Source organism: Chaetura pelagica, unplaced genomic scaffold (assembly GCF_000747805.2).
Source record: "Chaetura pelagica isolate M959 unplaced genomic scaffold, ChaPel_1.0 scaffold107, whole genome shotgun sequence".
Classification (NCBI taxonomy): domain Eukaryota; kingdom Metazoa; phylum Chordata; class Aves; order Apodiformes; family Apodidae; genus Chaetura; species Chaetura pelagica.
In genome coordinates, this window is record NW_009953979.1 from 502,349 (window position 1) to 530,019 (window position 27,671).

The 27,671-nt window shown below is 43.7% G+C and overlaps 1 protein-coding gene across 1 annotated transcript in view; it reads left to right on the forward strand.

The window, feature by feature from the left end:
* The window catches only part of RAB10 (RAB10, member RAS oncogene family), a 49,828-nt gene extending 25,893 nt beyond the window's left edge, over positions 1–23,935 (forward strand). Inside the window, exons 2-6 of the mRNA XM_010002171.1 lie at positions 3,826–3,886; positions 13,796–13,934; positions 18,102–18,191; positions 18,706–18,807; positions 22,733–23,935. Of these exons, the coding sequence (XP_010000473.1) occupies positions 3,826–3,886; positions 13,796–13,934; positions 18,102–18,191; positions 18,706–18,807; positions 22,733–22,816 (476 nt within the window). The 3' untranslated portion in view covers positions 22,817–23,935. The remainder of the gene's footprint in view (positions 1–3,825; positions 3,887–13,795; positions 13,935–18,101; positions 18,192–18,705; positions 18,808–22,732) is intronic.
* The last annotated feature ends 3,736 nt before the right edge of the window (positions 23,936–27,671 follow it).

Consider the following 27,671-nt stretch of genomic DNA (forward strand, 5'->3'; position numbering starts at 1 on the left):
TCTGGTCTGCATGTTTACCGTGACTAGGCAGAAGTGACTCTCAATATTTGTGTAAGGGCAGATCTTGTTTGCACATACCGTGAGATCAACTAATGGCACTTGTTAAGCCTTGAAGACCAGTAACCTAAAGAATCAAAAAACAGGTCCTGTCTTTTATTTAAAGCCAGGAGTTCAGTTTTTGTTCAGACCTGGGCTCATATATTTCTGTAAGGAACTGGTACAAATTGGAAGGTGGCCCAGAAGTGAGCCAAAAACCTGGGATGATCTGGCTGTATGGAGTCACGGTTGTTAACACTGTGTGAACTATACTGAAGCACAACAAACATTTCCCATTTTTAATTTGCAAGTCAGGAGTTTCAGTAAGTCTTTATTAGGCTGGCAGTATACTCCCAAGTTTTTCTGAGAGTTCCAGTTTGCCCTGTTTAAGTTGAGTAATACCTTATCGATGCTTAATGAGGGAGTAATTTCACGCTCATCTTTAATTCATTAGTTCTGTCATCATCCTCCTGGGATAGTAATATGTCTGTTCTGCTTGCCGTTCAGTTTTTATACCCGTTACCCTCTAACTCTTCCCTGAACTTAGTGTTACTGGAAACTGCCCATACCTGTAATCTCTCCGAAGCCTTTGTGTTTCTGGCAGCACAATGTCACTGGTGACTTCTTTGGAAAGGCCAGGAACTGAACGGGCTTTGTAACCATGCAGAAGTCTTGTTTGTCCAGTCTGGTGAAACTACTTTGGAAGTGTTTAGAGGCAAATAGTCATTCCTATTTATAGCAACCTTTCTGTTATGAGGGCTGAAGTGGTATTATATTGTAATTGGAATGGAAGCTGAGTATAACATGAGATTAGAGATTTATTTTATCCCCAAAGACTAGTGTTAGCTAAATCCCTGTCAGTGCAGAGAGGAGTTAACTTCCTTGGCTGGGTTAATAGCTTACTTTATCTTAACATGTAAAAAGTGGCTGTCAAACATCCTGCTTTATCTGGGCAGGACCTAAAAGTGAGTGTCCCTGTATGAAATACTTTTATTTATGATCTTTTGGCAAGCCATTTGTTTGATAGTGTTGCTGTGGAGTGCTACATCATAGCAAACAACTTAGTTAAACACTACAGAATGTGGGGATAGTGAAGTGTATTTGGGACAGTTTGGTATGTTGGGTAATAATGATTCAGCGGATTTAATTTTCAAAGCACAAACGTATGGTACTAGCTAGATTGATTCATAAGTGTCACTGGAATTGAGTGATGAAGTACTGCTTTGGCTAATTGGAAAAACATGGAGCACTGACCTGAAACAGAGGTCTGAAGGTCCCAAGCTGGTGTCCTGGAATTAGTGCAGAACCTTGGCCTTTAGTCACTGTACTGCTTTGAATCCTTATACATGGAGAATTTTGCTCCTTTACAGTCTGGTTCATCTTTATGAAATACTTGGTAACTGTAAGAGGAGCTGCATTTGGTGTGAATTTAATGGTTATTCTCCAGTTTCCTTTTTGGCTGCATATATGGTAGGTGTCCATCTAGCAGGTGCCATCCGAGTTCCTCTCCCTGTTCAACAGAGGCCTGTGGGGAGGGGGATTCTCCTCCATCATCTAAAACTGTGTAGCCTTTCCCAGACAGGCTCTGGTATCTTGATTTTTGTGTGCAAAGATTTTACCAATTTCATACTTCAATGTTAAAATTAAGTAGTGTGTGTGGTATAGAGAGCTAAAAGGATCTTGATTTGGTCGAGTTGAAAGCAGACTTCCCATGTAGACTTCTTATGTAATAGTGTGTTTCAGAAATTCTGTTTAATCTTACATGCTATAAAATGACCTTGTAGATTTAGGAGGGAAGTTTGTTATTGCAGCTGCTGCCTTTTAAAAAGTCTAAATTATAAGCAGGGTTTTGGAAAGTATGAAAAGTTATCAGCAGTGTTTCTGTGATTTAAGTAGGAAGTCAGCATTCTGGCATCTAGTTACTTTCAGAGCATTTTGAGAAGATGACTTGTAGTGTTCCTGCTCCACTGGGTATAGTCTGTGCTAGTAATTCTTGTAGGCCATTTTGGGAAGAGAAGGTTGAAACCAGATGTGGTCCTCAAGGCTCTCCTGCTATGAAGGAGCTGGTGGTGGGGTCCTTACCCTCGTTTGTCTGGCGTGGTCTCTGCGTCTGTCTGAGCCCGTCTCTCCTGGGGAAGAGCAGTTAGTTTGTAAGTGATGAGCAGATGAGGTTCCACCAAGATCCTACACAATGTTCATATTTCCCTGCCTTGGATGCAGAGTCCCTGCCAGGTGCCTTCAAGACTGTATTTGCCTGTTTGAGAGTTGCCTTGCGTTGGACTGTAGTTACTCTGTGACAGTGAAATAGTCACTTCAGCCTTGGGTCTGCTGTCTTTGCTGTGTGAAAACAGCTGTTGGTTCACTGAAGCAATTCTCAGGTAACAGGCACGTAATGAGGCATTTTGTACTGCTGACACCACTCTCTTGTTTTTATCCCGTCTTCAAGAATAGCAGTTTCTTATTTTAATCTTCCTTGGTACAGTGCCTCTCACTTCTGTAAGCAGTAGACTTCAAATGGGACAAGTTATTTTACCAGAATTGATAATGAAAATATGAAATACTGATTGCAGGACTGGTCTCAGCTAAGGATCTGTCTTCAGTTTGATGGTTTCTTTTTTCCCAAGTCTTCTCAGGACAGCTCTTGTTCATCTGCTCAGTCCTTGCAGATCCTGTAATTAAATAGCTTCATGCCATACCATTCCAGCTTTACCATAAATTAATACTTGAATTGGTTTCTATTAGGTGATACTGAAAGTACACAACCTTACTCATGCTCTTTCAAGATGGTCCCTGCCTACTCCGAGTTTTGAGAGTTGTGGTGTTACACACTTCTGTAATGTCCTGACTTTGCTTGTACCGTGTCAGAGGCCAGAGCAGGGATGGACCCGAACAAAGAGACGTGGTGGTTGGGTGCCAGCTTCTGCTGATAACTTGCCTTTTATTGCTGGTTGAAAGCTTCATGTTGCTTAATCCCTTCTGCTTACATTGCTGAAGCTTGAGGCTGACTCTACAAACCACGTGGGTGTGTGTTTAGCTCAAGAGACAATTTAGGGCTTCTGCTGCTTGTTTGAACGTTGTAAAAAGCAAGATGACTATTTTTCATAGACTGAAATCTTGTCACGTGCTCTAGTGTAGGCTCTTGCACTGACTGCTTTGACTTAGGTGAAGCGGGTAACAAGCATTAAGATTTCTGTAGTTAATTTTATGGGTAGATTATTTGGACAAGATTAATGGAAAGGAGAATCTTGGGGGGAAAAAGGCTTTTTTTTTTTTTTTTTTAGATTTCTGAAATGGTGTTATCCCATAGATGAGGTTTAAGAGTCAGTAAATAATTAAAATTCACCACAATATTTCACATATTTTTTCAGCATATGCCAAATATTGTGGTTTAATAATTTTTGGGGAGCTAATATTTTTTTTAAAGGAGAGAAAAACTTGCTATTTTGTTTAGGATGTTTAAATTTGTACCCAAACTCCCAAACTTCTTTTTGGAAGTTCTCCAGAAAAATTGCAAAACCTGTTGTTTTCTTAAAAATAGACAAGAAACATAAAAGCATTTGCAAGTCAGATCTTCCTAACAATGTTACATGAAGGTGTCTGTTGACTGATTATAGACCCTTTGAGGCTCTTTTTGTGGTGGTCAGCATGCTTCTCTTGCATTCCAGCTTACTTGGTTTACCTGATAATTCAGTAAAAGAAGAAAAAAGCTTTCTGGAGCAGCTGTGAGTTGATGTGGAATGGCCTTGTAAATAAATACTAATTACTTATTTATGTGTTTGTTTATTTTAGGGATAGACTTCAAGATTAAAACTGTTGAACTACAAGGAAAGAAGATCAAGCTACAGATATGGTGAGTAACAGACCCAAGAAGCTTCTGGATTGCTTCTTTTCCAGACAGATTTTAATGAGAAGACTTTGCTCTGAGACTACATTCAAGTATGTAGTTTTGTAGCTGTGTTTTGTGTTTTCAGTAGTGGTAAAGCTCCATGTGTATTTCCCTAAACATTTTTTAAGAAACTGGGAAGAGATTTGTGTGTTGTGTTTTTAAGCAGTGTTACTGACTCCTCTCTTGGACACGCTGTTGGCAATCTCCTGTTTGGGAGGACAGGAACCTCACAGCCTGTGATTTAGTGGGAAGTGTTTAAAACCAGGAATTTTTAGATGAGTTAAATGAGGAATTTTCAAATCTATGGCTATAAATTTATTTCTAGCCTTGCATTGGGTCAGTAAGAAAGTGCAATCCAGTTGTTCTGGTACTGTAAAATTCAGTCATGGAAAGAACGCTCTAACACTTGCCTTCAAGTTTCAGAGGACAGGCATCATTTATTACAGCTCTGGATGCACGGGAGATCGTTCCTCCTAACATGCATGTCCTAAGTCAGAACAAGCAAAGCTAACATTGTTCAACAGTACACATATGCCTGAGATTTCCCAGAATGACTATACGTATTCATTCTGTTTCCTGGAACTAACTGTAATATTTGCATCCTAATTACACACCCTATTTGAGCCTGTGAGGGTCCTCAGTGGTCTTCAGGGGTCACTCTGATGTGTCCTTTGGTTGAACTCTCTTTTGAGCATGCACAGACTAAGCTACTGACAGGTTTTTTTCTCTCTATGATTGGAACAAGTTAAGAGCAAAGCACATCAGTATAACTCTGTAAGGCATAATGGAATTCTTCTCTTATCACTTACTGTTATAGGCCTCAACTTGCAGACACCAGCTGCTTGCAGGCATCAGTTCCGATGCCATAGAACCAGCTGAATGATTCTGCTTCCTAATGAATGTTACCACCCCTCTGAGTGTGTTCTTGTCTCCTAGCTGTTTCTCATGACCCAGTCCTGTGAGATCTCCTTAGCAGAAACTGGCCAACTTAGTAATTTTTTATTTGTGCCCTGCAAGGGGAGGAGTTGTCGGAGTTGGTTTTGTTGTGTAAGCTGTGATGCCGGTCGATAAGGAAGCACTTGGCTGATGGAGTAACTTGGCACACTGGAATGCCTCAGCGGGGAGCTGTGGAGGGCAACTGTCTCCATAAAGACAGGGGTTTGGATGGAGCTGTCTGAGGAAGGAGGAGTGTAGTGGCATTCAAGTGTAATGCAGCTTCATTGATTGACTTGATGAGAAGCTCTTGCTGTGTGGGTTCACTAGACTGTTAACAGTCAGATTTTCAACTTGGATCAAGCCCTAACTTCTAGCAATCTTTTTCTGCCCTATTTTTTATCCCAGCTGGATAGGTGCTCTGTATAACCGTGGGATAGAAAGGTAGAACAAAACATTGGAATTATGTAGACGTTAGATTAAATTTAGGAAGAAGTTGAAGTCATCATGAAGTGAAAAAGGGAAGATATGGAAAAATGAAGATGTTTAATGTGTATATAGACAAAGAAGCAAGCCCTAATGAAGCTGCAGGCACTGCAGGTTTTAGTACCTTAGGGAAATGAAGAGGGGTTCTGGTGAGCCGAGTTTCATGAAATTGCAACTTTTAAATGTTGCAAAGTTGGGAGGTCCTTGCCTGAATATATTTTTTGTTCCTGCGAGTTTAAAATCTCACATGTGAAATGAAACTTGAAAAGCAGAAAATGAAGTTCCTATGGCATGCACTTCTGATGAAAAAAAAATAATCTAGGCTTTGTAATTGCCAGCTTTTCCTGTGCAAGGAGTATTGCCCAGCAGTGGTTTGGTGGCTAGAACAGCAGTGTCTTTTGGAGAAGACACTTTGTGCAATGTATCTATATTTATCCACCACTTCCTGTATTTAAACTCCCCATGTACTTCTAGGAGTTGTGTAACATATTTCCAGAACTACACTCCACTCCTGCTGCAGCAGCTTAGTAAGCAAGGGTTGCATTCAGTGGAACATTGCCCTTGCAAACATGAAGTGGTTCTTGTAGCTTTTCTTGTGTCTAGGGTATGGGTCATGCTTTTATAACAGGTAAATGTGCAGGTCCTAACATAGCTAAATCAACAAAACAAGTCTTTTGAGTTGTAGGTAGCACTTACACTGGGACACAGCTCTGTACTTGGATCAGAGGATGACAAAAATGTGGGTGGTGAAGAGAAAGCGGACCTTCAGTTAGAACAGATGAGACCCTTGGTCCTTGTGTGCTTTCAGTTAGTATCATGTTTCAGGGCTGCTCGTATTTCTGGAGCATATCCATGCTCAGACTTCAGAGGAGGAATGACTACTGGTTTACTTTTGGGTTTTTTCCCTGTCTGAAAACTCCTGTTCCACTTTCTTTGCCTACAGAAAAGCTAAGAAGGGACTTTTGGCAAGGGGATGTAGCGGGTCATGGTTTCACATTGGAAGAGGAGAGATTTAGGTTATACATTAAGAGGAAATTCTTTGCTGTGAGGGTGGTGAGACATTGGCCCAGATTTCCCAGAGCAGCTGTGGCTGCCCCATCCCTGGAAGTGTTGAAGGCCAGGTTGGATGGGGCTTGGAGCAAGCTGGTCTAGTAGGAGGTGTCCCTGTTTATGTCAAGGGGATTGGGACTGAATGGTCTTTAAGGTCCCTTCCAACCCAAACCCCATTCCATGATTCTGTGATTTGTGAAGTTGCCCAACAGTTTGCCCTGTTACTTGTACTCACATCTGAGCTGCTTCTGGTGGCTTACAGAGACAAGACATTGGAAGCAGTGACATGGGCCCAGTCCAGAAGTGTAAATCCAGCCATGGCTCTCCGAGAGTGTCACCATGTCCAAATCTAACCATCCGTAATGCTCTTTTCTTGCTTCCTAACAGTCCCTTTTTGTTGGAAGCCTGGGCAGTTTTGTCATTATTGCTGTTATTGTCATCATCATTTATTATTGGTGCTTATGAAGATTGAAACCTTTTTTATTTTTATTTTTTTTTGAGATAGTGACATTCAGCTATTTGCTAAATGACCTATGGTGACAGAATTTTGTACCTTAAAGTACTTAGTTTGTGTTAACAATTTCCTGAATACCAGAGTTTCTTTACATAGAGTTGCTTAGTGTTTACAAAGGAGCTGCGTTTAATGAGCCATTGACAAACCTGTCACTTACAGAATCAGGTTTCTACATCAGTAGGAGTGATTAAGTATTTGATTGTTTAATTTGATTTATTTGATTATATTGTTATTTGATACCAGGTTGGATGGGGCTCTGAGCAACCTGATCTAGTGGAAGATGTCCCTGTTCAGTGCTGGGGGGTTGGACCAGATGACCTTTAAAGGTCCCTTCCCAGCCAAACCATTCTGGGATTTCATGATTATGTAGCATTTGTTACTTACATAGGTGAAAAGTGGTTTTCTTCTCACATACAGAAAACAATAGAAATAAACCATTCCTGAGTTTCAAGTTGCTATATTGATTACCTGCCTCTTGCTGATCTGTATAATCCTCTATCGCCCACATAATAAATCTTTCTCGTGCTGCTGACCTGGTACAGGAGCTGCTGTCTGGCTGCCTGCAAAACTGTCACAAGTGTTATACTCTAACAGTCAAAAGTGTTATACTCAAGCTAATACTGGTTTTTGAACCCCTTTGGGTGCAGTCTCTGTGGGCAATGAGACTTAGAGAAAACAGATCAAACCAAGACTTCTTACTACAGTTCTGCTCATTCTCTACACAGAGGGATAGCTACCGGCCTATTCCTGGGCATGGAAAATGAGCACACATGGCAGTATCTCAGTCATGCCTTGACCTCTAAAATATGTATATTTAGGAGTAAAGCAAGAATACAAAGGCCAAGCTGAGTTAAACCTTGCCAGAGGTGATACTTCGCAGGTATTAAAAAGTGGGGTTGCTGTTCAGGAAGGATTAAGCTGAGTGAGTGGGACACAACTCTTGGGACTGGTCTCCTGAAGGAAAGAGCTTGTTCATGGCACATGCATCAAGAGGGGGACTGGTACATCAAATTTGGGGTGGAATCACATAGAAAAAATGAGTATTTTCTTGTTTAGGTTGTTGCACTGTTAAGAAAAATTGTTGATCTGAGAGTACATGATATGATGCCACATGCAAAGTGACCAGTGGTGGGGCTTAAGAAAGGACTGGGGAGAAAGGAATTAAGAGTAAAGATAGGAAGGGTGTAACCTGGAAGACTCGACACTGATTAATGCTTTGAAAAATACTAATATTTTCAGTAGTCATCATAGTTCAGAGGAATAAGAGGAAACAATGTAAAAAAGGGCAATGTTATCATTGCAAAAGAGATGAGATACTTTTGAGGAATACAGTAGTAGAGCTAAAAATTTAACTGTGAAGAGTGTAGTATCATACACTCCAGGAACTCCATTAGGATTGCTTTGAAATGGAAACTGAAAAGCTTGGGCATCCTGTAATTCACTAGACCTATTAACATAATGCTGCAATTGAAAAAATGAGATGGAATTTTTCTCATAGAGTGGGTGTAATCATTCCCAATGGGCCAGCAAGTGTCACAGTCTAACATAATACACCATTTTGATTAGTGTGTTCTAGAAAGAAAAGGGCAAGGAGGATGACCAGAGGGATGTAATTGCTATTTTAGGAAGAACAACTGGAAAGATTTTGATTCTTCAGGATGCCAGAGTAGTGACCAAAGTGCATTTAAAAAATCTTGAGTATGTTGGAAAAGGGAGATAGAGTTGGATATGTCATTGCTTCTTCCAATACTAGAGCATTAGTTCTAGCCCAAGGCTAGAAGGTGGCACTATCTGCAAAACACCAGGAAATAAACTGTGAAACTCCTCATCACAAAATGTGGTAGCTGCAGATGTATGCAAGTTTGCAAGGGATTTCCCAAAGGAACAGTCTGTTTGGAACTGTTAAATACACAGATGTGAGAAGGAAGGACTCTTTAAGCTCAAGGACAGTGGAAATGAAAATCCACCAGCAAGAGTGAGAGACTCTGAGAGAAGCTCTAGCTCAGCGTAATGGAGGTGAAATAGAGAAAGGGGAATGTGGGGACAAAAAAAGCCCAGATCAGCCAGCTCTCAGAATAGAACTTGATAAATAAGTTTATCATAGAATTGTTTTGGTTGGAAAAGACCTTTAAGATGACCAAGTCCAATTGTTAACCCAGCACTGCCAAGGCCACCACTAAGCCACGTTTGTCAGCACCACAGCTACACAGCTTTGAAATCCCTCCAGGGACTGGGACTCCTGTTATGCTATTGCTCCCTCAGGATCTCTCTTTTTGAGTTACTCAAAAATGTTCTGTGGAAACTGGTTGCAGAAAATACAGCCAGTTTCTGATCTCTCTGTCCACAGACTCCACAATCTGGGGAAACAACTAGGAACTTCACGGGGTGATCCTGAAGGTGGATTTACAGGATGTTGGTATTGGGAGAGTGGCCCCAAAATTAAAATACCCCAAACACCCTGATGCTGACTGTTGAGTGCTGGAAGAATGGGGTAGGGCAGAAAACCATTCAAGAAATATCTGCAGTATTTAGGAATGGGTTTCTAGGGATTATAAAGAGCAGGGTTATATGAACAGTAGGTGAGTGATTAGCCTTTTCAAAAGGTCCATACTTGCTTCTCGAAGTCAGAATAGTAACTGTGAGTTTCCTTAAAAAGCCATGTGGTGTATACATTTCTCTTCTTACACTAGTCTCAAAGAGTAACCAAAATATATCGGTAGAGCTGGTGAGTGACAGTTGGTACTAGTCAACAAAGTGCTTGATTCTCATGTGCTGGAGACAGGCTTGCTGCAGAACTGCTGCCCCAGGACCCCCTCTGCAGCCTTGTTGCACTGTGGTGACTTGCATCCTTCAGGCCAGAAGGTTGAGATCTGAAAGGCCAGACCCTGAAAAGCTTCCAGAGCTGTGTAAGACAAATGATCTGTTCCTCCTCAGTGGGGTGTGAAGTAATGCCAGTTGTTGATAGTGTTGTGTTAATAAGGAAGCAGTATGATGACAAAATTGCTTCAGTAATAAACTGAAAAACAGTTAACTCAGAGATTTGAAAACGTCCAATTTTTTTCTTTTTTCCTACTTGGCTGCTCTTTTGATCCTCCTGTCTTTACATGAAGTTTGTATGTCAGAGGATTTTCCTACAGTCCTGGTGACTGTTCCCAAATTTTAGAAACAGCCTAGTTTTTTTAATATGCAGCTCTTAACTGTGTAGAAGACCATAAAGTAAATTTTTCTGTCAGTGCATCTTTGCTGGAAACACTTTTACATGGCTAGAAAAGTGTCCTCAGAATTTTGTTTTATTCAGCAATGACCTCATTGCAAAAGCAATCATCTGACCTGGAACTTCTGTCCAGGTGAAGGGATTGTGCAGCAGCAGAGCTATCCAAAATAGTCACATGTGTGGCAGTTCCCTGTTTTGTGCAAGTTCTTGCATTTAATAAGCTAAAGCTGCAGACAGCACCACTAACTAGGGTACAATCAGTCTCGTTAATTTTTGCAATTACCCTATTAATATCTAAAAGTTAACTCCTGCTGCTAAGAGCTTTTGAAGCTGTTCACCATGTGCATAGCTCAAGGTGGAAGAGACTCTTTTGACATGGCAGCCTGACTTGCTATAAAACAATCAGTTACTTCACTCGTTACAGATTTTTTTTTCTTTCACTTGGATTAATGTTGTTTCAGAAAAGCTGGTATTTGCCACTCATGGAGTATCTTTAAGATGTGTTTCTGTGAAGGAAAGTTTTCATCCCAGTCACTAAAGCTTTCACAATGTGCCTGGCATTAGCAGTCCAATTTCCTCATCACAGAGTTCTAGAGTTACAAAAATATTTTAAGAATAAACAGTAGGACAGTAATAAAATTGTTAGTATTATTTTGCTAGGAATTACTTGGTTTAATATGTTAAAAATCTTTATTTTGAGCTGTGTAGACTGGAAGGATCTTTACAGATCATCCAATATAATCTCCTCTTGTTGTATCCGTGTAAATCTTTCATAAACAAATCCTAGTACATTTTAAGGTTTCTTTGGTCTCTGCCAGGTCAACCAGAAAGCTGTCCTAGAAATTTCTTTCTCTGTTGGTTAAACCTCTAATATGATATAGCTTATGCACACTTTTATGCTGGCATGAAAATAATTTAAGCAGATCTTTTGTTTTCTTGTGGTTGTCCTTTCCCTGGTTGCACAGGAAAACCTTCTCTGTCTAGATAGTCTTTAAGGTCCCTTCCAATCCAAACCATTGTATTAATCTATGATTAATTTTGCAGCTAACCAGACTAAGCTCTATCAGTTTCATTTTGTGCAGTAGCTCCTCATATTCCTTGGCTGCCTTAATAGTCCTTGTCTACATTTATTTTAGCTTGGAGAGTTAGCTAGCTTCCACAAATGTTTTTGCCTGCACTGAGGGTTTATTGCACCCCCATAGTTTTGGAGCATGTACTCATATCCTAGATGTTTGAACAAAAGAATGGAAAGCCGTGCAGGAAACGAGACGTGGTCTCCAGTTGTCTCCTGCCATTTGCTCAGGGTGGATTCATCAGTCATAGGCAGTTTGAAAACCATAACTCATTTCCTCTGTTTGCCTCAGTCAGGTCTCTAATCTCACATCCATTAAGAGTTATATCTGAATAATGAATGGAGAATCCATTAAGAAGGGGAAAGGGCAGATATAGTGCTTATTAAAAAAAAAAAGGGGGGTGGGGAATACTCCAGGTTCTTTGTTTTTTCCCCCCTCAGCTTTCATTTCATCCATTAGCTTAGCTTCAGTTGCCAGAAAAAACACTGGAGGAGTTAACTAAGCAAGTTAGTTGTAGGTGCATAGGACATGACAAGCCGTAACAACGAAGTGTTGCCAGTGCCAAGTTGTGTAAAATCAATCTAAATCCTTACTGTGACAGCTACTGGTCTTGTCAGGAAGGGAAAAATCACAGATGCCCTATGTCCTGATGTTTTTCTTGAGGCTTTTCTGACACTGTCCTGCTTGTATCAAGCTGTCAGAAAAAAACTGCTTCATCATGAGGAAAGAGAGTGGAATGGGTAAAGAGACATGCCTGGGTCTTGTAGTAAATATTCCTCTATGAGGCTGGTAAGACTTGAGCTGGAGTCGTGTCCTGACTTCCTCTCGAACGTGGGCAAGTTGGAGGAAATCCAGAGGGAGTAACAGGTGTGTCTGTGTATCTTAGACCTTTGGACAGTGAGTAAGGTCTAAAGAACTTGAGGTGGCTTGAGAAAATGCAGGGAAGATGCAGAATTACTTGTAGAAAGAAAGGCAATGACTTCCTCTTAGCTATGAAAGGTAAGACAAGGTTTGATAGCCTTCTAATTGGAAAAACCCAGGTGTTGCCATCAGGAGAAACTTCCAAATGGGACAGAAAAGAAACGAGAGATTGAAGCCAGCAGCTGTCAGAGGTCTCCAGCAAAACATCAAGCATCTTTCAGGAAGAATGTGGCTATCCCTCAAGGTTTGTAGAGCCAGGGAATGGACTAGATTGCCTCTCAAGGCTCCTTCAGCCAGACCTCAGCATGGCCTGCTAGAACATCTCTGAACAACGTGGTGCTCTGTTTTAAGACCTGTCCCAATTTCTCCTCCTCTACTCTTTGCCCTCTTCCTGCTGTTTGTCATTTCCTAGGAACAGATAAAAGATGGGGAGCAATCAGCCTCAGAACAATGTTCTGGGGGCTAAGTCAAACCCAGCCAATAGGGGTCTTTGAGAAGAAACTTTCCCTGCATCTCGGGAGTGTATTCTCCACGGCACCTTCAAATTTGGGAGCATTTAATTTACTCACTATTTACCAGCTGGTACGTGGCCAGAAATCTGACGTGTGCTTAAACAAATTGATTTGGCAGCTACATTCAGCATTTGTTGGTTGAACTGCAGGTGACATGGGCAGTGGGGAGAGCTGAGTTTTCACTGAACTCTGTGCCTAGTGGTGTTTGTGTTCTGCCTGGGTGTTTGCTGTGACCTCAGGAACGGTTGAGAGGGAAGAGTTGAGCTACTTTAACTCCTGTCCATGACGTTTTCTGATGCAGTTTGTGAGGAAAAATGGGTCGGGGGGACTGCTGTGCCTTTCTGGAAGGTTTAATTTGGAAGTGCCTTTGATTCTACCTAGTGTCAATAGTGTCACTGAAAATGGTCTGTAAACATGTAATCTGTTGTTTGGTTTATGTCCTCTGAAGACACCACAGAATATGCAGTTAACTCCTCATTCTCAACTTAATGGCCTGCCAGTTTCTTTAACCAAATCTCATGGATACCATCAAAGATCTCAAAATGAGATGGGAAAATCCTTGTCATCATTAATCTTGAATGATCAATTTTCAGCATCCTGTTAATAGAAATAAATAACTTAATGTTACAGTAAGTTACAATCTTCTAGAGTTACTTTTCTTACACTTCTATCTAAAATTTCACCATAAAAGTTTGGAAGATCAAGTTAAAGCTTTATAAAGCTGACCTGAAAAAAAAATTATTCTTGGTTTTAAGACTGAGTTCCAGAAAATGTTGAGTGTTCATGAGTCTTCATGGCTGCTCAGCGTCTTTTGTCTCTGTCATAGTTGACTCTTAAAATGTGTTTTAAAAAACCTCACAGCAATCCCCTTTAAAGCAAAATCCAAAAGAGAAACTGCAAACCCAAGGTTTCTGTTATCTCTTGAGCCTGGCCTGCTAAAGGTTCTCCTTTTTCTTCTCTGAGTGTTCAGCTACATCTGGGAGTGGGCCTGCCTTGAAGCTGCTGCGGGTGCACAATGGAGTGTGTCCTCCATCTCTTCAAAGACATTGCTTGTCATTTGGGAGTGGTGCAGTAGAGCAGGACCCGCACCCTGCACGCTCCACTGACAGACACACCACATGATTTCTTTAGAGCTTGCCTCTCATGTGTGCTCTTGTCTGTTTTCTGCAGGGACACAGCAGGGCAGGAACGGTTTCACACCATCACCACCTCCTATTACAGAGGTGCCATGGGGATCATGCTAGTATATGACATCACCAATGCCAAGAGCTTTGAAAACATCAGCAAGTGGCTCAGAAACATAGATGAGGTGAGTAATGTTGGTAAGATCCCAGAACTTTACTGTTTGTTGTGACCAGCAGAGAATGTTTTGAGTTCCACAGGACTCATGTTCTGGATTGCGGTTTTGGATGCTACCCCAGAGAAGGATTTGGGGGTATTGGGTGATGAGATGCTCACCATGAACTAGCACGGTGTGCTGGAAGCTCAGAAACCAACTGTCTCCTGGGCTGCATCCCCAGCAGTGGGACCAGCAGGGCCAGGGAGGGGATTCTCCCCCTTTACTCTGCTCTGCTGAGACCCCCCCTACTGTGCTGGGTCCAGTGCTGGGGTCCCCAATGCAAGAGGGACATGGAGCTGTTGGAGCAAGTCCAGAGGAGGCCATGGAGATGGTGTGAGGGCTGAAGCAGCTCTGCTCTGGAGACAGGCTGAAAGAGCTGGGGTTGTTGATCCTGGAGAAGAGAAGCATCCAGGAAGAGATACCTTAGAGCACCTTCCAGGACCTGAAGGGGCTACAGGAAAGCTGGGAAGGGACTTTTGACAAGGGTAGAGAGTGATGGGAGAGGAAGAATGGTTTCAAGCTGCAAGAGGGGAGATTGAGATGAGATCTTGGGCAGAAATTCTTTGCTGTGAGGGTGGTGAGACACTGGCCCAGGATGCCCAGAGCAGCTGTGGCTGTTCCATCCCTGGCAGTGTTGAAGGCCAGGTTGGATGGGGCTTGAAGCAACCTGGTCTAATGGGAGGTGTTGCTGCCCATGGCAGGGGGTTGGAACTGGATGATCTTTAAGGTCTCTTCCAACCCAAACTATTTGGTGATCCCAAGGTTCTAACACAGGTGTCAGTTACTGTTCTTGGGCTGGTCCATGTCCTGTGTTCCCTCCTTCAGCTCTCCTTTCAACAATGGCATGAAGGGTTGCAACACAGTGTCCTAAGATGTCAAAATCATACATGAGCAAAACGTTTCTGTGCTGGAGAATACTTGGAGGTTGGGAATACATCTGGTAGTAACCGGGAGTTGCAGTTTCAGGGGGAGCTGCCACCACAAGGTGGTGTGCAGGGGAGCAACACGAAGCCATAAGCTGTAGAGGAATTATAGAATACATCACTGCTAGTGCTAGCCTGTTTTATAAGGGTGACTCTGTAAATCCTCAGAAATAATGAAGTACAATCACCTCCACTCCCTCAAAATTGACGCAACGAAGTATTTGCAAGTTGATGGCTGTTGGAGGTGGTATAACAAGCTGCTGTTGCTGTTGGGTATTAGCAAATTACTCAACACACATGGCTGATTTTCTTGGAGGAGTACAAACAAGGAGGCTGCAAAATTTCAAGCGGGGTCAAGTGAAGCAGAAGAAACTGATGTGGAAGCAATCAGTGCCTGGATCCCCAGGAGTTTGTTCTCCAGGAGTTCCAAGATGTTATAGAGCAGGACAACTGTTATTTCTTGCCTTTGCTATGCTGTTCCCAAATGGAATAGATATTTGGATTTTCCAGCTTTGTTACTTCCCTGGAAAGCACAAAGATGGCCCTGTAGAGCTGAGCATTAGCAGATGGGTGCTGCAGGCATTACTAGTTGAAGCTTTGAGGCTGGTGAAAGGTTCTTTAAGAGCAAAAATGTGATAATGGGACTTTAATTTCAGAGTGTGAGGAATGGGAAACTCTCCTGTTTATGGAAGGGTGCATGTTTTCGTGGGTGCAGAAGGGGGAGGGAAGAGATAAGGCAATACGGGAAGAGACTCAGTGATGACTTGAATGTAAACTTGAAACTAAGGCCTTCAGATGCTGCAGTTGCTTTGGTTAAAAAATGCAGGAAGGTGGGTGGTGGGTGTCATTCCTACCACTGTGACTGAGGAGCGAGTGCTTTTGCTGACCTCGTGTTTTTGCATCTGTGTTACACAAACCTCTGCAGCTGATTTCACGTGCATTGTGGAGGCTGCACGGTTGCTGCACGGTTACTGCACAGTTACTGCAGTTTTACAAGACGTGATTGACACTGTAGGAAGCTTTTTTTTACTGTGGAAGAAGCTCACTAATGGAGTGTGTTGGCAGAAATGAGGGCTGAAGTCGTCGTCTGAGCTGCCACATACAGCGTTGAGGCTTCCTGCTAAAATGGTCGTTGTGAATGAAGTGCCTAGGTGCTTTGGTTTTCCAAGGCGTTGATATTACCAAGGATATCCTCACAGGGAGGAGAATTTTCAGTAAGTGACCTGCTGTTGGGAATAGCTCTTCTGTGCAAGGAAGCTCTTCAACAGAGCCTTAGACCTTGATTTAGAAATAGCCAGGAAACCTGGAGATGTTACACCTTCATCCTTGCTAAATGCTTTATAAGTCACACATTTTGCACAGGTGTTCCTACACTGTGCACTTTTGCTTTGGGCCAGTAGAAGTGACTGAGTATCTCGACTGCACAGTTCTGTAGGTTTGGGACTGGCTGTATTTGAAAAAAAATCTGTTACTGTGTAGGCAGTTTTGTGTGTGTGCATGAAAATTTAACCTTTTCAGTCTTACTCTACATGGTATCTTAATTGACTTCTGCCACCTGGTTTCTCCTTGTCACCTGAAGGAAAGAAACTCGGGGTGACTCTCCTGAGGGGAATGTGCAGTGGGTTCTTCCTGTAAGCAGGAGCACAGGGTACATGGATCTCTTACCTCTCAAGCTCCATTAGTAGTGCTGCTGTAAAGTAGTATTAAGGCTGTTGGAGTGAAAGTAAATTCAGATTAGACCTTCCAAGAAGCTTCTCATGGCAGATTTCAAAGTACTTCAGTTATCCACTTAAGTGATGCTTTGTGCTGTGGCTGCTGGAACTTTTTTGCTAGTCTGGTGGATCTCTCTTGCATAATTTTTCTTTACTATGATGGATATTGGCAGAACTTCAATAACTGAACAACCGAGGTATTTGTGCTCATTCAGCATTCCATGAGAAAGAGTTGGCACTTGCTTCTGCCTTACAAAGGTGATTTCCCATGGTGTGCTCCTGCTTTTCTTTGGATCCTGAGCTTCAGCATGGTGCTCACTTCAGTTTTCACTTTGGAGTGCCCTGGTTCGTGTGTGCTTGGTATCCCGCCTGCGTGCCAGCTCCCTGCATGAGCTTCTCAACTTGTGTGTGAAGCACTTGGCAGATAGAGCTAAAGCACAAAGCTGACAGAGTCCTGCTCTGATGATTCTGACATCAGAGGAACACTAGAGCTGTAATTTCCCTTTGTTAATTAACTCCACAACTCCTCTAAAAAAAATTTACAGTCAAAAGGGTTTTTTTTCCTAACTTTCTGGCTACTTGGCTTTGCGGTGGTTGAAAACTTAATTGCAATTATTAAAGAGACATACGTGTCTACAGTAAAACTACCTAAAGGAACATTTAAACACCAAGCAAGTAGTAGTGGCAGCCAGAGCCACTCCAGTGTGTGAAGCTCAGTTGTTGGCAGCTGTAAATGTGGGGTGGTTCTAGTCCTGTAATGTTTCTGTAGCATCATTTCTGTCTTGTCCTTGTCTAGCACACAGAAAACCTGACACCTCCAAGTGCCAGGCAGGAAGTTCATTCTTTTCCTACATCACTGAATAAAAACTAACAAAGATTTGGTAGGCTAGCGTCATTTACTGGAAGGATCTGGGTTGCAGAGCAGCACTTGGTCTTTTTCAGAAAGGAAAATTTCACACTTAAACTACAGATATAAAAAGGAAGGAGGAAAATATGTGGCATTGGGATGATGACAGAGCTGTGCCAAACCTGCAGCAGTTGTGCCATTTCACTTCGGGGATCACAGAATCACAGGATATTAGGGGTTGGAAGGGACCTCCAAAGATCGTTGAGTCCAAGCCCCCTGCCAGAGCAGGACAAAAAAAAACAACACAAAAAACCCACAAAAAAACAACAAAACCAAAACACCAGCTAGGGCAGACCACTCAGAAAGGCAACCAGACAGCATATTGAAAGTCTCCGGAGAAGGAGACTCCACAGTCTCTCTGGAGAGCCTGTTGCAGTGCTCTGTAACCCTCACAGTAAAGAAGTAAAGGAATTTAGTCTAAAGGCACTGTCTGAAAGTGATTTCTAGCAGTCTTCGTTAGGTCTTGGGAAAGTGCAGGACACCAATACCTGTAAACATTATCCTGGACTTCAAAGAACCTGGCAACACTAAAGTGAAGTAGATATTTACTGCTCATAGGGGAAGCTGTGTAACCCTGTCTCTTGTCTCGTTTTAGCATGCCAATGAAGATGTGGAGAGGATGCTGTTAGGAAACAAGTGTGACATGGAAGATAAAAGAGTTGTCCCTAAAGCAAAAGGGGAACAGGTAAGTGTCAGACAAAATACTTGCTTATCCAAGTACGTGCCTCAGTGCCAAGACTTCCTGCCACCCCCAGGTGGTTTTGGTGCCACAGCAGGATGGGTCAGGGGAGCAATAAGGTGGCTGGATTCACTAATGGTTTGCAGCTCCAGGGAATGTTTTCTCAGAAGCTGCATTGCAAAGAACTGCCATGAATGCAACGAGTTCAGCTGCAGCTTTTGCTCTCTTTGGTAACTAAAATTTTTCAGGCATCCTTGAAGTTACTTATGTGACAGGCTTGTGTGGTATCTGTCATCTTATGTTCAGACATTGACTTGTGATTTAATACACTTTAATTGCTATTTATGAATCATTAAGTTCTGAATTTTCCTTTGTGACACTGCCTAGCTGGTACTTCTGATGCTTGCTACAGCTGAAAGAGTATTACATGCTTATAAATGTTGCTAATCCCAACGATGTAGCAGCAGCAATTGAGTAACTCCATGGTAACACTAACCTCCTTCTTTCTCTTTTGGTTTAGATTGCTAGGGAGCATGGTATTAGGTTTTTCGAAACTAGTGCAAAAGCAAATATAAACATTGAGAAGGCATTCCTCACATTAGCAGAAGACATTCTTCGAAAGGTAGGTACTTACAGGATATTTGTTTGAAAATCATATCCAAAAATTTCAACTGCTTTTGCTTTTGGTGCTTATCTGAACTGTCACAGCTGTACTTTGGCATGCTCAGACAAACGAGTGCCTGAAGGAGTAACATGGTACAACTAAAGCTTCTAAAACTTGATTGATGTTTCATTATTGTAGGAGTACTGCCTAGAGAGTAGACATCAAAGAGCCAAGGAACATAAACTTGTAGTTGTTCGGCCCCTGAGCTCATAGTTGCATTGTACATGTGCTTGGAATTAAAGCATTTCAGTTGCCCTGGAAGAGAATTGTCCTTTCCCTGCCACCATCTACGTAGATAAGCAACATTGTCTAAAACTCCTCAGTGCTTGTTGGGAAGAGTTCAGATGTGGTAGATAGAACAGATGGACAAGCTGTGTCACTTCCTACCTTGTCTCCAGTGATTAGCCCTCTCATTCTTTGTGTTCCTTTGGAGGTTTTATTGGAAGATTAAATTGCAACTGAGAGATTTACAGAGTCATTCTGACTGGAAAAGACCCTTAAGATCATTGAGTCCAACTGTAACCTAACTTAACAACCCCAGCACTGCCAAGGCTACCACTAAACCATGTCCCACATCTACACAGCTTTGAAATCCCGCCAGGGATGGAGACTCCACCACTACCCTGGGCAGCCTGTGCCAGGGCCTTGCCATGAAGAAATTGTTCCAAATATCCAATCCAAACCCACTCTGTGCAAGTTGAAGCTATTTGCTCTTGTCCTGTTGCTTGTTCCTTGGGAGACTGATCCCCCTTGGCTCCAACCTCCTTTCAGGCAGTTGCAGAGAGCAGGAAGGTCTCCCCTCAGCCTCCTTTTCTCCAGGCTGAATACCCCCAGTTCCCTCAGCTGCTCCTCATCACACTTGTTCTCCAGAACCTTCCCCAGCTCCTTTGCCCTTCTCTGGACACACTCCAGCCCCTCAATGTCCTTGGGGCTCACTTGATGGTTGGATCTCCTCCTGAAACATCCAGTTTACAATGAAGTTTGTTGTCTTTCCTGCAGCCTGCACCTAAATCTCTCTATGCCCAGAGCTCCAGGATACTGCTGTTCTTGTATCCCTTTTATCTTTTACAAGTAGAAAAGGCATTGGCTTCCAATAGCTGACACTATTTTCTTGGAAGATTGAGCTGGGCTTGGATACATGGGTGGCTCTGGAGTTGGTTCCAGTTAGTTGGAATCCCATAATCCCGTAGCCGAGGGCTTGATTTACCCAGTAACCCCTGTGCCAGCACATTCCTCTGTACCATCAGGTCATGGCTTTCCAGCACTGAAACTCTGGAGCAAAAGAGATGCGGATTGGCCAACTCCAGTGTATGTGCTTTGCTTCTAAATGTGTTTTTTTCTGACTGGGACTGCCTTCAGCACTGCCTTCCACTGCCCTCCTGCCTGAATGCTATCAGTAATGTCACTGAATCAGTTGGTTAGAAATTTAGTGCAGAAGGTCAATGCTGAATATTTCCACAACCCTTTTTAAATACACATCTGGTTTGCTGTTGTAGTTCTGAGCTGTTTCTGAATTGGTTTTTGACAAGCTTTGTGAGAAACAGGATGGAAATCCCCAGCCTTTGGTAAGCAGGAGGTCAGGCCAGCAAGTCTTACTGACCCTTTGGACCTTTGCGTTTTTATTTTTGGGTCACAGTGTGTATAACTAGGGAACAGGAGGGGTTGCTTTTGCAAGGCTGTGCTGAAGAGAATAAAAAAAGGCATCTAGAGATGGAACTGCAGGATTCTGGTGGATGTTTAGATTTGTGTCTAAACAGCTGGAAGTAGATGTTAGGGTCTGGTCAAAACCACTTCACTTTGATTTTTGCTTTGGTCTAACCAAGTTTATAGCCTGTGACGCAGAGGAGCCTGTTTTGCCCACTGCCTCGGAAACTGGTGTCCTGCTTAACTGGAAGGCAGATGCTTTTGAACAACCCCTCTTTATCCAGAAATTACTCAGTGGTTTTTTAAGGTCATTAGTTCACATAATTGGACGTCAGCTTGTGTTAGTTGTACACTGTGATTTACTTACTCCACCAAAGGCCAAGGGTCAGGATCTAGAAATAGTTTTAGTTGACTGTGGGGTGGTCCAAGTTGTTTTTTCTCCAGCTTTCCAGTTGTTATTTATGTAAAACAAAACAAAAATCCTTTAAATTATGTTTGCATACTTTTGCTGGCAAGGGGAGGAGAGTTCCCTTCATTTCTGTGGAGCTCTTTGTCCAGAGCTGATTCATAATATGATGTTCCAAATATCCAATCCAAACCCACTCTGTGCAAGTTGAAGCTATTTGCTCTTGTCCTGTTGCTTGTTCCTTGGGAGACTGATCCCCCTTGGCTCCAACCTCCTTTCAGGCAGTTGCAGAGAGCAGGAAGGTCTCCCCTCAGCCTCCTTTTCTCCAGGCTGAATACCCCCAGTTCCCTCAGCTGCTCCTCATCACACTTGTTCTCCAGAACCTTCCCCAGCTCCTTTGCCCTTCTCTGGACACACTCCAGCCCCTCAATGTCCTTGGGGCTCACTTGATGGTTGGATCTCCTCCTGAAACATCCAGTTTACAATGAAGTTTGTTGTCTTTCCTGCAGCCTGCACCTAAATCTCTCTATGCCCAGAGCTCCAGGATACTGCTGTTCTTGTATCCCTTTTATCTTTTACAAGTAGAAAAGGCATTGGCTTCCAATAGCTGACACTATTTTCTTGGAAGATTGAGCTGGGCTTGGATACATGGGTGGCTCTGGAGTTGGTTCCAGTTAGTTGGAATCCCATAATCCCGTAGCCGAGGGCTTGATTTACCCAGTAACCCCTGTGCCAGCACATTCCTCTGTACCATCAGGTCATGGCTTTCCAGCACTGAAACTCTGGAGCAAAAGAGATGCGGATTGGCCAACTCCAGTGTATGTGCTTTGCTTCTAAATGTGTTTTTTTCTGACTGGGACTGCCTTCAGCACTGCCTTCCACTGCCCTCCTGCCTGAATGCTATCAGTAATGTCACTGAATCAGTTGGTTAGAAATTTAGTGCAGAAGGTCAATGCTGAATATTTCCACAACCCTTTTTAAATACACATCTGGTTTGCTGTTGTAGTTCTGAGCTGTTTCTGAATTGGTTTTTGACAAGCTTTGTGAGAAACAGGATGGAAATCCCCAGCCTTTGGTAAGCAGGAGGTCAGGCCAGCAAGTCTTACTGACCCTTTGGACCTTTGCGTTTTTATTTTTGGGTCACAGTGTGTATAACTAGGGAACAGGAGGGGTTGCTTTTGCAAGGCTGTGCTGAAGAGAATAAAAAAAGGCATCTAGAGATGGAACTGCAGGATTCTGGTGGATGTTTAGATTTGTGTCTAAACAGCTGGAAGTAGATGTTAGGGTCTGGTCAAAACCACTTCACTTTGATTTTTGCTTTGGTCTAACCAAGTTTATAGCCTGTGACGCAGAGGAGCCTGTTTTGCCCACTGCCTCGGAAACTGGTGTCCTGCTTAACTGGAAGGCAGATGCTTTTGAACAACCCCTCTTTATCCAGAAATTACTCAGTGGTTTTTTAAGGTCATTAGTTCACATAATTGGACGTCAGCTTGTGTTAGTTGTACACTGTGATTTACTTACTCCACCAAAGGCCAAGGGTCAGGATCTAGAAATAGTTTTAGTTGACTGTGGGGTGGTCCAAGTTGTTTTTTCTCCAGCTTTCCAGTTGTTATTTATGTAAAACAAAACAAAAATCCTTTAAATTATGTTTGCATACTTTTGCTGGCAAGGGGAGGAGAGTTCCCTTCATTTCTGTGGAGCTCTTTGTCCAGAGCTGATTCATAATATGATTTGGTGCTGCAAGTCTTCAAAAGCCGCTGTCTCTTCACCTCTAATAATTTATTTCAGGATGTCTCAGGAGTCCTCTAACATTTTTTACTTGTTTCCTTGCAGACCCCTGTAAAAGAGCCCAACAGTGAAAATGTAGATATCAGCAGTGGAGGTGGGGTGACAGGCTGGAAGAGCAAGTGTTGCTGAACCTTCACCTCTATCACCAATCGCCATCCACCGCCCCTTTTTTCTCGCTGCGAAACAAACCACTCTGCCCGTTTTTAACCTTAAACCAATGTTTTGTTCCTCATCTTAACAAGCTCCTGTCTCCCTTTGGGTTTCCGTTTAGGACAGCTTGCCTACTATAATTTTCTCAACAACATGTATAGGAAAATCATCTCCATGACTTCCATTTTTTTCATGTACCTGCTCAACTTACCACTACATTTTGGTTGTATTATAGTCCCGTTCCTCCTGACATTAAAACATATAGCAATCATACTCAACTCTCTTCTGCAAATTGTATAAGAATAAAAGTTAGAATTAACAATTTATTTTGTACAACAGTGGAATTTTCTGTCATGGATAATGTGCTTGAGTCACCATATTCTCTAGATGCATCAGCAAAAGAGCCAGGAAAACTCATTTTTCGCCTTGAGTCTGTGAATGGGGTTTATTTTGTCCTGTGCCTTATGTGGAAAGGAACTTTTATTTTAACTTTTTTTTTTTTTTTAACTTTATTTTCTTCTGCTGGAAGCATGTGCAGGAGACATCCCATCCATACTTGACCATTTTAAAATACTGAACTCTTTTGTGATTGCTTTCTGTAACTGTTGGTGTCATGCATCGAGGACAAAGGGTGGTGAAAAAAAAAGAAAAAAAAAGAAAAAAAAAAGAATAATGACATTTAATCTGCTGTGTCTCCTCTTTGGTGATCTAGCCATTCAGAGCTGTTCCTGCTGCCATTTTTTCCCCCCCCTCACTCGCAGCTCTTTCCTTTTTGCCTGCATGCTGCTTTTATTTGCATTTCTTCATGGTGTGATGTGTTAATTAAAAAGGATGGCAACGCGGTGTGTTTGCCAAAAATTTAATACAAAGCACTGATTTAGCTTTCAAGGTAAAGATGTTGAAGATACCTACTAATTTCCCTCTAGCCAATGTCCGTTCACTAGTATCTCTCCTCTCTCCTGCATAGCCGTTGGGTTTTATGATATGGAAGAGTTATTTGCATGCACTAGTTTTCTATGGAGGGTGATGTGGTTGTCTACTTTATGTGTATGAATATAACATACAATTCCCAAACTGACAGCAGTTAACATGAACTGTGTAAGTTCTCTCTTACTGTTAGCCTCTCCAACACGTTGTCTGGTAGCCTAGCAAAAGGCTGAGTGAAACTAGAATTTAAAGGAAAAAAAAAAAAAAGGAGAAAGAAAAAAAGAAGTTGGCAGTTTAATTTATTACCTCCCTGAAAACTTTTCCGTTTCCCGGTGTGAAAAGCCGAGTCATTTGGTACTTGGGTCAGTCCTGCCCTCACTCCCAGTGGGGAGATCCTGGCAGGGTTGCACAGCCTCCCTGGGATTGCCTGGCTTTTCCAGCTCTGCCTCTGGGTTTGCTGGCAGCCCCAGTGTCACTCGTGGATGCCCTGGGACAGGGTGGGGGTTGGGGACAGCCAGGCTGACTTTGCCGACTGCTCCTGGGTGCAGGTTCCCTTTGCCTTGCCTTTCAAATACCATGTAGAACTGCTCCCACCAGGGGTGAAATGATTTTTAAATAGATGCTTCCTCCTCCCCAAGCCTCACGTTCTGCAGTGTTGGACGAGCTTGTGCCTCGCTCGTGTCCGCTCGGGTTTAGGACTGTCTTGGGTAAATAATTACAGTAGTGAATCACGCTGATACAATGTTAATGAAATGATGGTGTTTTAACATCAAACTTCTAGTTTTGAATGGCTTCCTGTGTAGCAACTTTACTGAGGTGTCTCCCTTCCCCTCTGTGTTTTGGCATTTCGTCTCCATGTGTGTTAACCCTTCCCAGTCGAGTGGCTCTCGGGGTGGGGCAGGACACTGGGACCGGTGGATAAATGGGCACTGCTGTGTTTCCCAGTGTCCCATGCCTGTCTTGCCAGTACCTTCCCATGGAACCTGCACTTTCTAACCTTATCAAAAAGGGAAAAAATGGAGAAATATACATCAAGGGTTTGTTTATTAGTTTTGGTTGGGTTGGTTTTTTTTTTGTATAATCCTTGTTTTAAATGTGAGCTTTTTATTTACTTCCAGGGGCTTGGCTCCCTCTGTGTAAATCCCCCGGGATCCTTTGTAGACACTGTGTTTATTGTGAGCCCGCAGGTAGAGATCAGGCCACTCGCTGGTACTACTAGCTCCCACCTCCATTGCCTATTCTCCTTACTGAGTGAATAAACTGAAATATTTCTAGATGGTCTATTTCTGTTCGTATATAAAGCAAAAAAAAATAATACAAACAACAAACCAAGAACTGGATTTTACCCACGTGGCTCGGCTCTAGTTTGTGGTGTGGAGCACAAGGCCCAGCCCAGGAGGAGCGAGCAACAGGAGTCGATGCAGAAAAATGTAATGATCATGTTGGAGGAATTTGCAGTAACTTTATTTCTGCTGGTATCTAAACTTCCTGCCTAGCTAGCAAACTAACTGCTTGTGAAACCTCTCCTTGGAAGACAAACACCCCCCTCCCCAGCCCCGTGCGTGGAATAAAGCCTAAGGCCAGCCTAGGGAAGGAGGCAAAAGCTGCTCCCCTCCCTGCACCAGCTCTGCCCAGGGCTGGGGGGGGGTTTAGCCAACCCAGCCAGCAGAGGAAGGCTCAGCACTGCCTCTTTGTCAAAGCAAAAAGAAATAAATAGTAACTTGATTGAATTGGTTGTGATGTGCTAAAACCCCAGGTTAAATCTACCCTCCAAGTGTTCAGTGCTCCAGGAGGTGCCGGAGCCGCGGCCACGCGGGGCAGGGGAAGGGCAGCGCTTCGTGCTCTCCGACTCGGGTGGTAGAAAAAAACAGCATCAACTTAAGGTCTAGGATTAATTCCCATGCCTACAATTTTTTACTTAATCTTTTAATATTTTTGCTACTCCACTCTGGCTTTTTATTTAAAACACATTCTTTTGTACCACTTACTGTATCAAATTGTATAAAAGATCACTGTCCCATTCTTGGTCATACCAAGAGCAAATAAAAGCTTTTATAAACTTGCATTGGTCACTTCCTCTGCCCCCTGAAATTCCCTTTCCCCAAGCCTTGGCCAGGGCTCTGGGGGGAGAGGGCTGAGCACTGGCTGCCCTTTGGAAGGAGAGGGTGCTTGGCCTGGGACAGGACCCCCTTCCAAAAAAAAAAAAAGCTTCCCATCTGGGCTGTAGTTGATCTTGGATCTGGTGGCTGTGACCACTCGGACGGATTGGTGAAACCTGGAAAGCACAAGCTGGTGTCTGACTTGTGAGAGATGGTTGGGGTGGAGCTGTTCCTTTCTGCCTTTTGCTGAGCTTTAAGCTGTTCCTTTTCAAGAGCAGGATGGTACTGCCCAGTGCAACAGCGCATCCCAGGCTGGTCCTAACATGGGTGGGGGTGCACCCAGCTTTTGGCTGTATCTCCAGCTCCTTGGGGAGGACTTATACAGATGGATTGAAAGAAAGTGGTGATTTCAGCCCTTTCACCTGCAGGTCCCATGTGGATGCAAACCATGGCTGGGTTTTCCAGCTGCCCAAGAGCCCCTGCAGCCACCCTGCTGTATTAATTGTCCTTCCCACCAAGCAGGATGCATTTACCCTTCCCAGTCATAGAATCATGGACTCACAGAATGGTTTGAGTTGGAAGTGACCTTAGAGCACATTCCAGTACCTAGAGGGACTACAGGAAAGCTGGGGAGGGACTTTTGACAAGGGTAGTGAGTGATGGGGTGAGGGGGAATGATTTCAAGCTGCAAAAGGAGAGATTGAGATGAGACCTGAGGAGGAAATTCTTCGCTGTGAGGGTGGTGAGACCCTGGCCCAGGTTGCCCAGAGCAGCTGTGGCTGCCCCATCCCTGCAAGTTTTGAAGTTCAAGTTGGTTGGGACTTGCAGCAACCTGGTCTGGCTGGAGGTGTCCCTGCCCATGGCAAGGCAGAGGAGGAACTAAATATTCTTTAAGGTCCCTTCCAACCTAAATCAGTCTGGGATTCTGTGATGAGGCTGCAAGTGTATCACAGCTCCCAGCAGCCCGTGGGGGGTGAGCCCATGGAGACCAGCTCAGCCATCCTGGATCCTCCCTGTCCCCTGGAGGATGTTTTGTGGTGGGGAGGGACAGGTCCATCCCTGGCTGGGTCCCCCCAGCTCAGCTATGCTGCCCAGTGAGCTGGGGTCTCATGCCACTGACCTGGCAGCTCTGCTGCCATCGCCGCTGCAGTGATGTTTGTGTGAGGGGCTCCCGGGGGCCTCAGGGAGAGGGGACCCCACAGGGAGCTTCTCCACAGACACCATCAGGCAGCTCTCAGCGTCTCACTTGTTGGTGTCACCCCTGTCAGCGAGCCCTGAGTCTTGTCCCACCTTTCTGCTTCTGTGTTGTCCCTGCTCCACCCCTGTCACTGTTTCATCTCCATCTCTGCTCCTTTTCCATCCCTATGTACTCTGGCACGTCTTTTTGTGTCTGTCCCAACACGTTTGGGCTTCATCCCAGAAGAAGATCCCACTGCTGCTCCCGTGCCGCCTTTTGGTGTCCCCTCCCCCCGCTAACCCACACCAGGACCCCTGCCCTGTGCTGGGCAGGCCCTAGTGGAGGGATCGGGGTCTCCAGAACCCAGGCCTGTGACCCCCAGCTCAGGGTGGTCATGAGTACCCAGAGTGCAGGGTCCCTGCTTGGTGTGATGGGGATGTCCCTGCCAGGGGAGGTCCTCCCTCCGTGTGCGGGTGCCACTCGTGTCTCTGCTCCGTGCAGCGGTGCTGACTCCGGGGGCGTCCCTGCCGGGGGCTCGGGGCTGTTCCACCTGCATCCGCACTCAGACCGCCTGTCGCCTCCCGAGCCCTCGGAGCCTCCGTGAGAAGCCCCGGGGGATTCCAGCGGCTCC